This window comes from Aythya ferina (assembly GCF_964211825.1).
Source record: "Aythya ferina genome assembly, chromosome: 7".
Lineage (NCBI taxonomy): Eukaryota > Metazoa > Chordata > Aves > Anseriformes > Anatidae > Aythya > Aythya ferina.
In genome coordinates, this window is record NC_140302.1 from 4,392,251 (window position 1) to 4,404,030 (window position 11,780).

At 38.0% G+C, this 11,780-nt stretch overlaps 1 protein-coding gene and 1 long non-coding RNA gene across 2 annotated transcripts in view; one reads left to right on the forward strand and one right to left on the reverse strand.

Annotated features, from left to right (window-relative positions):
• The window catches only part of LOC311439410, a 28,254-nt gene extending 17,716 nt beyond the window's left edge, over window positions 1-10,538 (forward strand). The window contains exon 4 of the long non-coding RNA XR_014694709.1: window positions 9,832-10,538. This is a non-coding gene — a long non-coding RNA (uncharacterized lncRNA). The remainder of the gene's footprint in view (window positions 1-9,831) is intronic.
• The window catches only part of DNAJC12 (DnaJ heat shock protein family (Hsp40) member C12), a 36,345-nt gene that overhangs the window by 1,710 nt on the left and 22,855 nt on the right, over window positions 1-11,780 (reverse strand). Inside the window, exons 2-5 of the mRNA XM_084525041.1 lie at window positions 7,875-7,980; window positions 4,695-4,773; window positions 2,579-2,718; window positions 1,109-1,304 (exon numbers count right to left, since the gene is read on the reverse strand). Coding sequence (XP_084381167.1) covers window positions 1,109-1,304; window positions 2,579-2,718; window positions 4,695-4,773; window positions 7,875-7,980 — 521 coding nt within the window. The remainder of the gene's footprint in view (window positions 1-1,108; window positions 1,305-2,578; window positions 2,719-4,694; window positions 4,774-7,874; window positions 7,981-11,780) is intronic.

An 11,780-nucleotide genomic window follows, 5' to 3' on the forward strand; every position in this document is an offset into this window, starting at 1 on the left:
CATCCACTGGGTAAGATAAGGAATCATTTAATATGTTTGATAATTTTCACATTCCAATCTATGAAAAATAAATTAAAACTTAAAAAAATTGTAAGACAGAAGATGCCCGCAAAGCAAGCCAGCTACCACAAGGATTAAGGTGACATTTTCTCTACTTTGAAATTTGATTCCTTTACAAAGGTGACAATGTTGATTTAATCACCTGAAATACAGAATACTTTAATGTTATAAGGCACAATTTTTAAATATTATTTTTAGTTATGTTTCACCAACATTTGTTTGTAGAACTTTTTATCTATCTTCTGCATTCCACAAACACTTGGGTTTAAACTAGGTTTTGTTCCCTCCCTGTTTAGTTTAATTCCCTGTTTGATCAAGTTGAGAAGAAATGATAGGACTTGGTTTAATAATAGTTCTCTGATAATATAAACATAAGATTATGAAACTCCTAAAGGATGAAACAGAACAGAGAGTGTCCTAACTTTAATTCAGGTATACTAACCTAAAAGAGACAGGAAATGCTAACTAGCCAGATGACAGCTTTTCAAACTCACATTTATTCAGGTGCATGCACTGTTGTTGTTCATATATATACGTATATAACAAATAAACAAAAGAAGCCTTCAAGCCTCAATTTTTAGTCCTTATGAGCTCATCAGATGCAAACTGTGCATAAGTATTAAATACTGGATTTAAAAAACATACGTATATAATAACTATGTGTTTTATGTAATGTGCTTTAAAGTTATTTTGTAAAAAAAAAAAAATCACTGAAAATAGTTGACAATTTTTACCCACTTCAGTCTAACAGGAAAACTGAGTTTTCCATTTCAGTTTAAGAACTATTTTTTCCTCTTCTTCCGTTTTTGTCTTTACTAGCAAACAGCAGGCAAACAAAGGGTAGGGAGGGAGAAAGGTCTGAAAGCTTGAAAAATAAATAAGTAACAACAATCCAAAAACTAAAACAAAACCCCAAACCCAAACCGCATTTTAAAAGCTACCAATTAAATGTGTTGCTTCAGAGAACAATTTCTCATGACTAAAAGCCTCAGTTTCAGGCCAGAGTCTGGATACTCTGCAATCTTCTGCAACTGCTGGTTTTACTTACTTGGGGAGTCTGGATTCTTTGAAGACTGTGGTTTCTCATCAGGAATTGCGACATCTTTTTGCTCCCTGTTCCCATCTGACAATCCATTGTTTTCAGATTGCTGGGTCCAAATCTCATTGGTTATGTTGTTGCTATTATTCAAGTCAGGAGCTTCCAGCATTTGGTCTTTTTTATTTTGGACAGCCCAGTGCATTGACTAAAGAAATACAAAAATAGGAAACAAAGAACAAATTCCCATGCTTTAAAAGATTTTCAGAAGAAGTTTTCTTTCTTATATTCTGGTAATGAATGGTTAAAAAGCACATACTAGAGAAGCTTGCACGTCAATAGGATAAAGAAAGCAAGGTAACATATTGCAAACTATCCTTTAAGAGGATAGTTTATGTGAGGCAGACATGAAGAACAACATGTAGGAGTACATCAAATAATTATAAGGGCCTTTTGTCCAGTTTCTTCCATCATGACTTCAGACACTTTTTTAAGAGGACTGAAGTGACTCCTCTTTCCTTTTTCAAAGATCTCTTTGATTTCAAGATGCTCTTTGAAAGCAGGAGTATTTTGAAAGCTTTTCTACTGAAGTCTGCAGAATGATTTCTGTTTGGAACTAAACTATGCTTGGTGGGATACTTCCAGCAAACATTTAAACTCGGGCATGATGCTTCAGCTGAAGATGCTCTCAAACGTCACTCCTAAGCAGAACTGAGGCAAGCAGAATTGGGATGAAAAACATATTTGTTCACTTGTCTTAGTATCTGATCGTGTAGCTTTTTAACTACCATGCACTCTAACAAGGGAGAAAATAATCAACCATCATGGAATCGGGACCTACTAGGAACACACCACCAAATTACCACACTAGCAAAATGAGGAAGGAAATCAATCCTCAAAACATGTGTCTCTAAGCCACTGTGCAAATCAGAAGTACTTCCTTACTACAAGGAAATAACGGTATTTAAACAGCGGTGTTTTCTGTGACAGAAGAAATTGGTCCTGCCATTTTTAGGTAACCTGCATTTCCGGTTGACTCGTAGGGTCATTTGTGCTTCTCAGACATTTGTGCTGTTAGCTGTCTTAGAACACAGCTGGAGTACAACTCCAGAGAGTCTGACGGACAATACAGCATTTCAGGAATTTAGAATATTGTTCAAGGATCCTAGTTCTAATTTAACTTTGAAAACAAATAAAAGGTCCCTGCAAAGAAAGGCAAAGAGTGATGAAACATCTGAAAACAGCTTTTAAACTACTGTAATAAATTTGCTATAAAACTAATAGCCTAAAACCCTTCTACGAACAGGCTTCTGTAGCCTTCCAATTTTACCTGAGTTTCCTTAGAAATTACCCTGCATTATCCCATCCTGAAAACCTGCATCTGGAGAAGTGTTGCAACTCACCCTGTCACTAAGTGGAACATTTCTGCTGGGCCAGCCCTACCTCCCCTCTCCTGAATGCCCCAACCTAGACACCACCAACCGTTTTCACGGAGTTGCTCAGGGCCTCCCACTGCTGGAACGGAATGGTGATTTTGCTTCTCCGCCAGTAATCATAGCGTGCTCGACTCTCTTCATTAATAAGAATCTCCTTAGCTTGCTGCAGCTTCTGGAAATTCTCCACTAGAACACAAACCAAAAAGATGCTAAAGCCAACACTTGTTTTCAAATAAATTAATTCAGATGTGAAAGGGGAGCTGCCAGCAATGCAAGCTAAAATGACAAGCAGTCCTGACAAGCACGTGGAGGAACCTAAATATAGTGCAAATTAACTAACTTGTGCGTTTCATTGGATATTTTTTCCACATATGCTAAAATATTATCTTGGATACCAGCCTGCATGAATGAGAGCCCTTAGTTTTCCCTACAGGATAATTTTTCATTACATAGTTACTAAGGATGCAGCTGCATGTTACTGTTTGTAGAAGGGTTATAAAGATTTAGATTTTATCTATGAGTCACCTGCATTACGGTGATCTATTATTATGACTATTATTATTCATTTATTCCACTTCACAAATTAGATTTCTTTTGAAATACGCTAAGCCCAAACACTAATCAAAATTGATAACCATAAATCAAACAACAGACAACAGGCTGGGGAGGCAGTTCTCTGAGGTTTCCTTCTTCTAGTGTCACTAGTTTTCAACAAATAAAAAGTTACTTTAATTACTCTTTATTGAGCTTTGTTAAACAGACGAAAACAAAAATATAAACTTTCACCAGTACTGTAAAAAGGCATTTAAAGTAAAGGCAAGATGATCATGTTAAATAGAGTATAAAATATTTCTTTCCGACAAAGCTGCTCCAGCATTGGCACTTGGCCTCCCATTTTGAGTTACTGAGTTTCAGTGAATTTAGAGGGAGCTGCTGCAGGGGTAACATGCAGTGGAGCAGTCTCCCGTTTCTTTGCCATAAGAGCCAGAATTTGGTGCAGACAAACTCTATTCCATTGTTTCCATTGGTACTTGTGCTACCATTTTCAATGAATTAAAGACTAGCGATGAGGCTATTGTTAATAGGTGGTAGATTGTCTTTCAAACGCCAAATCACATGGGGTTCCTTGACAGGGAATATCAGAGTGAAAAATCCCACCTATTCTGCCTTTTAACCCTGCCTTGTGAACTCACTGAAACTAGACCTGGGTGGCACTTCAAGAGCAAAAGCCACGCTGGCTGAGAGTTCTGCTTGAGGCAGTGGAGTGGGAGTCGCCTGTAACATCCACTACACTCATAGCTCTGCCGTCCCAGGGGAGGGTGTGGATGCGGTCAAACTCACAGAAGTGGGTAGCCTGTATTGTTCAGTTTATAACTAAACTAATAGGAAGGATCCCGGGGAAAAACTTCATGCATTAAGCAAAATAAGAAGTATAATTGATTATTCTATGACCATTTTTTAGTGGTACCATAGTTATGATCAGAATAGCCTTTATTATAAGAATATAAACTATTCAGAGAGAGGTGAGCATCAATGAGAGCTGTCTTTTAGTTACAACTGGGTAAGACTGTCTCCAAATAACTCAGGTGCTGCTTAGGTGTCACAGGCACAGCTTGGATATGAAGAACTGCATGCATGCTTTCATAAACTCAGATGTTAGCTGATGTTCTGCAAACAGATGGCTACTCACGTGGTGCCAGGTTCTCTTTTATTTCCAGTCATTAAATTACATTAAAAGAAACTAAACTACATTTAATATGCTCCTGATGGGCTTGTTCGTGGAAGCAAACTAACTAGTTGACGCAAGTGTGGCATTTGAATGCCACTGAGCATGGAAGCAGGCCAGCTTCAGAAGTCTAGAAAGCGATGCACTCCATAAACAATTTCTAGATTAGAAGATGCTCGACCATAGGAAAAAAAATGATATTCCTAGAAATGAAAACACTGCAAGTGACTTTCTGCTCTTACCACCTAGTAGTGTGCAAGTTTTCAACAGAATATTAAGGATTGCTAATTAAAGAATACACTCAAATACACAAAATGCTTAAAATGTATTGGGCAAGAGAACAATTAATAAAATGTTAAGGCTGAATTTATTGTCTTAGTCACCTTAGCTATCTTATGAAAGAATATATTATTTTTAAACAGGGAAGAACACATACCTGCTTTGGGGTTTCCAGGATGTTTGTCAGGATGACATTCAAGGGCTTTAATCTTAAATTCCGCAAGAATTTGTTCAACCTAAACAGAATGTCAAGATTTAAAGTGAGTAAATACATACATACATTAAAGACTTTCAGATTTGCTCTTTGAAAGGAGTTGGGAGGAACAACTCAGAATGTTGATTTTTTTCCTATTCATTTTTAGTACAGGCAAAACAGGTAACAACTATCTGTCAGTGACACTGTCTATTCAATTTCAACGCCTATGCACTCATCCTTGCTTTTGGTTTTATGAAGTTTAGCCACACAATATAGTGAGCTGGCTTTAAGAAAAATATGTGAAGTTGATGTGTGCAAAACCCCTTCCTTACTTTTGAACACACAAGTAAAACGTATCACTTCAGTTGCTCTTCATCTTATTTAATCGACTGTATCATTTCACAAAGTCTCACTGCAGGAACCAAAAGCCTGTATTGCTAAGGATCAGTTTGTGGGTTTGGGTGGCTTTGTCCACGTCCTCTGCAAGAAAACTTAGCCAGTGCCACATGGCTTATCTACCTTGCATACCACAAGGCTGGACAAGGAACAGTTAACAGTCTTCCTGTCAAGTTTATTTTCTGGCCAAAAGGTTGGCTTGGAATAGAATAAATTTGTAACCAATATTAGAATATTGAAAGGTATTAGTTGATATTATTCACAAACTCCCACACAGTTTATAGTGCCGTTAGTTATTATAAGCTGTGGAATGGCAGAGACATTTAACAGCTAACAAAACACAGGAAACCCCTGGAGTTGGGGATAGGCTTAGATTTTCAGAGTATCTTGTTTCACCCTACAATTCATATGCCAAATCTTTTTGGAATCATTCTTGTACAGCTCAAGCTATTACAACAATTTATCCTACAATATCAACTAGCTACTATTTTTTCCGTGCTGGAAAAGCTGTTCATACGAATTCCTCATCCATCAGACCCTGCTGTCCACATAAAACATAAATGAAGTATTTCAAGATTAAGTCAGAAGATCTTTTTTCTTCAAAATAAAATTACTTGTCTCTTAACCAGCTGGCCAAATTATGTGGTCATATGCTGGGCAAAATGTGGTCTATAATGGTATTTTAAGAATTCCATACTTTTCACTCTTCTCAGTAGCTTCCTCCAGAGGTACATATGTGAGGTGGTATATTTCCAGTCATAAGACCCTTAAAAAGATATAGGTATATTATACAGAGAACTTGTTGAAACTGGGTACTGTATAGCCACTGTTACTAAAACTTACTTACATAAAGGGGAACTTTCAAATATGTGCAGTAGCAGAAGGGTAGCATGGAAGTCTTCAGTTTAAATATATATATTTTTAAAGTTCATATGAAGTTTATACAAAATACATTAAATTTACATTAAAATATTCAATGATCTACCAAGAAAGTTATTCAAAACCCACTAGATATGAATAACATTTTTCTTGGAAGGACGTAGGAAAGAGATCTCTCCTCGTCCTCTTAAGTCTGAAGATGAAGAAGTTGTCTATGAGCTCAGTTCTTCAAGAAGCCAAGAATGAACACAGGTATTTACCTGAATGCAGAGAAATGCTGTTGAAGAAATTGAGATTATTTGTGCTCCAATTTAAGCAGGTCAGATCAAGAACAGAATATTCAGTACCTTGCACAAAAATACTGGAGCTGAGAGCATGTAAGAGTAAATTTACTTCTGTATATGCCTAAAGAAGAACGCATAGAAGCCTGTACCACTACAATGTTAATGCTCTGATTACACAAATTAGTGTGATTGCAAAATATCTGTAATGCTTAGAATTTCTTTTTAAAGCTAGAAGTAGTCATGTGCGCTATCCTGAGAGAAGGCAATCATGGGGCCCAGTCAAACTGGGATCTCAGTTCATACTCTGAAGTCAAAAATAATGTTGTAACATCTGCTGCTTCTCTCAATAGATAGTACTCGACAGATTATTTTTCGGGACTCATTAGCAGTCATTTCACCTTTTAAATTTAATTTGAAGCAATCTGACAAATCATTATTTCATGTGTTCGAACTATTCATTAATTAATAAACCCATAAGGAATTAATATGAGCTAGAAAATGAGAAAAAGCATCTGCGAAACAAGCCTAGATAGGAACTTTAATACTGCCCTCTGCTGGGATGGAACATGGAAGTTATCTCAGGAAAAGAGAATTTTCTCAGGAAAGAGAAAAATTACCATCTGCAACAGAACAAAGATGCTTACTGATTTGCCTACAGTGATAAAAGAGACAGAGGTGTTATCCCAGCATTTGACCACTAGGACAAAGGAAAGCATCTGATTAAATTTACTGAGCAAAATATAGCTTTTATCCGTGCTGAATATATCATTAATTACAGCAGAGTAATCAAATCTCCCTTTCCAAAGTCTGAATCCAGTTCCAGTAAACAGAGCAGACAGATTAAAAATATTAGCACACCCCTAACTCTGACTATCAAAAAAAAAAATGTTGTATAGACATCTTTAGAAAGAAAATTACTTGCTTACCTACGAATCATTCAACAATTGCTTACATAGTTCTCACCCTAAAGGATGTACCTGCTACCAAAACAAATTACTAAAACTAGTTTTTGAAGGCAAAGTATCATTTAGAAATCATTAGTAAAATTAATGAAAAAAAAAAAGGTTTTCTACCCCATCAATTAATACAATTAAAAAAAAAATGAAAAAGTATAAGATAAATACTTGAGCAACTTGATAGCATTATCTGTCACCTACAGCTATGAACGTTCAATTAGTTGCATATGCATAACTTTTTTTTCATCTTTTAAAACTGTAAAGGTATTCCAAAATTTTATTTGCATGTTGTCAAATTTATGCAGTTGGCTCACAACTCATAACCATATCATATGTTGAACTAAACTAATGAAGAAACCCTCATTTCACTTATATCTGTAATACAATCCTGTTTCACAAGACATTTTTCATGAGAGCTTTATTCTAGGATCTGAACGTAGGCAGACAGATCAGAAAATTGAGCATTGCAAAGGAAGTTAGTAAAAGATAAAAGTGGCTAGAAGGAAGGTTTGCAATGCATTTCATAGTCCTATCCTGGGAGATAACGGACTTCAAATCCTCCCCGCAGATACACAAGCACACTCAAAATGTTATTAACCTGGAGGGGAGGTGGGGAAGGCTCTTACCGTAGATAGTTCATCACATCCTAGCAAGTTGTAGTAATCTTCCAAATCATCCACTCTGCAGTTCAAAATTGCATCCATCTGGGCTAGTCCAGTGGGCTTTTTCAAGCTGAGGCACAGGGGGTGTAAAATACTATATTAATACAAAGCTTACAAACAGGTTTAAAAGTAGCCCGGGGAAACAGGCAATTTCCCCACAGGTCCGCAGCTCTCTCCAGCGTTTTTTAATAGAGGGAGCTGACACACATGAATTTTCGTGATTTCTCTGCCTGCCATTGGTCCCTGCAGGATGCCAATCCGCTGGCACAAACCTGCTGACAGCAGTGCTCCCTGGGATTTGTAGTTGTCCATCTCGTTTCAACATTAAACGCTGATTCCTGTCCAGGCTGAGAAGAGTTGTGAGTACCAAGTAAAATCTAGCTGTATTTATTGGAGATTTAGATCTTCCCATATAGCCAGGTAAAATAGCTAGAGGCTTTCCTGCCCCAGGGTCTACATATACAAGGATATATTTTCTGCTTGATTTTTAATTGCAACTGCTGCCCGAGACATTGGCAAGGGGATTATAGAGGTAGTTATTGAAAAGAGCAAGAATTGCTTCCAAAATAATGATTACAGAGCTACACACTTTTGTGAGTGGGGTCCCAGCCTTGTGAAAGTTTCCAGGAGTTCTGCCAGCCCCTTCACAGAGGGTGGTGAATCCGTAGTCTTTGGAGGCTATCTAGCACGCACCTGTATTATTGTTCAAAAACAAACAGACCATTGCTCTTGTACAGTTTCCTTTTCTGACAAAATGAAAGATGAAAATACAGTGTACTTACTGTTATCAAAAGAAAGAGACGCTCATGCAAAAGTTACTTCAAATTGTGTCTTGAAGGCCTGTATCGTGTGCAGAACACGTTCTTGGTAAAACTCATTTGATGTTGAAGTGAAGCACCTCTTAGTTTGAACTGTACTTAATGATCAAGGCCTCAGTCCAACAAAGACTACGTTCATATTTAACTGTATTCTCCTATGATTTATTGAATTTAAAAGATATTTCCTAGGTGTAATAGTAACCACTCGCAGGAGTCTTTCCTCTGGAGCCTGAGGAGCTCTATATTTACTTTCCTGTAAGAGCTTTGTAACCCAAGATGTTCAATGTCACTAAATATTGCTGGTTCTTTAAACTAATACTTACATTTAAAAATACATTGTCTTGAACATCTCTACAATTTTAGATGCAGTGACCTAGTGGTCTATGCAGAACAGACACACAGAGGGCGACCGAGGTTATCCCAGCCATATGTTAATGAGTGAAGGGTCTAGTGGCAAAGCACAATTGTTACTATAATACGAAATATGTCATTTTTGTGTTTACATTTTTATTATTATGTTATTATTATGTATATTGTTAATCTTCTGAAATTATCTACATATGAGCCTTCTACTGCTTTCTGTTCAATGTTGTATTGTCCGAGGTTTCTTGTTTTTACTGTGTATTCAGGTAGCCTGTTCAGATTGTAAAATATATAAAATGTGAAAGGAAGAAGCAGTATTATCAAACAGTAAAGTACAAACCTCTGCAAAACTACTTAAAGTGGTTAGAAAACATTATAATATTTCTCAGAGTATATAAAAACCAGATTTTTTTTCAAAAACGTAGAAGAGGGAACAGTTACAAACCTCTCCCTCTTCTCCATTCCTAACTTAATAATGAACCACAAAAGTACAATAAAGAAAGGAAAGCCTTTTAGCAAGAGATCATGTAAATATTTAAATAGATTGTACTCTGGGGGAGGATAAAAAACAAACAGCTGTCCCTCCTGCCCAGCAGCACTCCTGACATGCCATTCTTGTCCAAGTATTTCTTGCATATTTGCGTAAGGTGAAAGGGAAGGATCTTTAACCCTTTTTCCCTTCAGGTTTCAGGTTTTTTTTTGTTTTGTTTTTGTTTTTTTTTTTGTTTTTCCCTGCATAGTGAACTGCAGATCCAAGAGCAGGATTCAACAGACAAAGCCCTGAAACTTGCAAGCTTTTTGTTCATGGGGAATTTTCCCATCTATACTCTACTCAGACCGAATGCTTTGATCCCAATGGCAGCAGCAAGCATCCTTGTCTTCCTTCCACCCAGAGATTTCCAGTGCTTAGGATGCAAACAGCCCCACAGCACAGTCTGAAGGCTTGTACATGGAAGATGCAAAATACTAATACTGAATATTAATGCAGTCAATTGCTACTCCTTCGGAAACAACTTCACTGGGACAACTCCCAGAGCAAGGCATTGACAAAAAGGAGGGTAAGAGAACCTGCATACAAAAATACCAAGATTACCCTCAGAAGATAAACTTTGTTTGAAAGAACCACGGCAAGAGAGACGGCACAGCTATGTGTATTCGCATGTTTTGGTTAGTGTTGCTCAGTGTACAAACAGTACTGAAAGTGAGGAAATCTCATATTTGTTCTCTGTACCCAACCACGAACAAAATGTTTCTATTCATTCCTAACACGTAATCAACAGTTCTGCTTGCTTAGAGTCAAGAGGGAAACTAACCTGGTTCAGCATAGCAGGAGGTTTGCCATCAACATGCAGAAGCCTGACACAGCCTTCTAAATAAAACAGGAAGATCTGAAATGCAGCTTGTTCCCGTAAGATTCATTAAATCTTTTCGTACCAGTTCTTCTCAACCAACTTCAGTTGTTTTGCTTCCCAAGGACAGAGTACACATTTTTTAGGAAGCTCAAGGTACAACAGACCTCAAATTAGTTCTGCATTTCATGCCCCGTCCTTGGATGCTCATATACTTAAAGCTGCAAGAACAGAAGAGGACCTGACCACTATCAGACTTCCCAATTCAGCGGCAACTGCTACAACATTACCATCATGTGTAAATGCTTGCAATATAAGGGTCAGCTTCAGGATCCTTGATTCATTTCCTTACCATTAGCTTCACAAAAACCTTTATACCATGCACCTATGTCAGCCATAGGTTGTCTTCCTTATAACACCATCTTCGCATAAATAAGCGCCAAAATATCAACATCAAAGCTACACCTCTCCTTTTCATGCTTAAATATCTAAATCTTCCCTCAGTTTCAGTAACGAAAAAGAATGCCTACAAATTTGCAGAGAGTAATGGAATTGTTGTGACTCCCATCTGGATCTGGGTTCTGAGACACACGTAAAGCACATGCAAAATGGAATGTAAGTCTTTTGGGGGTTATTAATACTTGAAAGAGCCACATTTTTATCCCCTTATAAACACATATACCACATCTAAAGTCAGTTATCCATAAGCAATCCCTTTTGAAGCCAAAACCAAGTATCCACAATTTTAGCCAAAAGTATGTTATTTTTTTAAAAGCTGATATTACTGCATTTTGCAAAGGAGAAATTCTACCTGACTAATCCTGGCCTATAAACTTAGGACTGTTATGTAAATAGTTGGTGACATTAAGCTGTGGTATTAAAGAAAACCATTTAAATTTATATCCATGAAGTTTAGGTCAAGATTTATGTGCAGGTGGGCAACAAAACTGAAGTAGGTGCAATATATACAACGTTTCTCATTTATAAAATAAAAAAAGGGGGGTTTTGGAAAGCAAAAATGCACGCAGCACTTTACAGAGCTGTCTGAGCTTATTTTATTTCATAATTGTGGAAGAGAAGATAAACGTATGATACCTATCAGGGCCTAGACATCGCAGCAAGCCGGACAAGCAAACCCCCCCCCCCCCCCGAGCCTCCCTTGGCTGCGGGCAGCCCCCACCGCGCCCCCCGGCCCCGCGCCGCCATTTGGCGGGAGCGCGCCGCCGACGGTCACGTGCCGGGCAAGCACCACGGCGCGCGGGGCGGGGGAGGAGGCGGGGGGCGCCGCCCCGCCGCGCGAGGGCTGAGCGCCGCGAGCCCGTCACGTGCCGGCGGCCGCG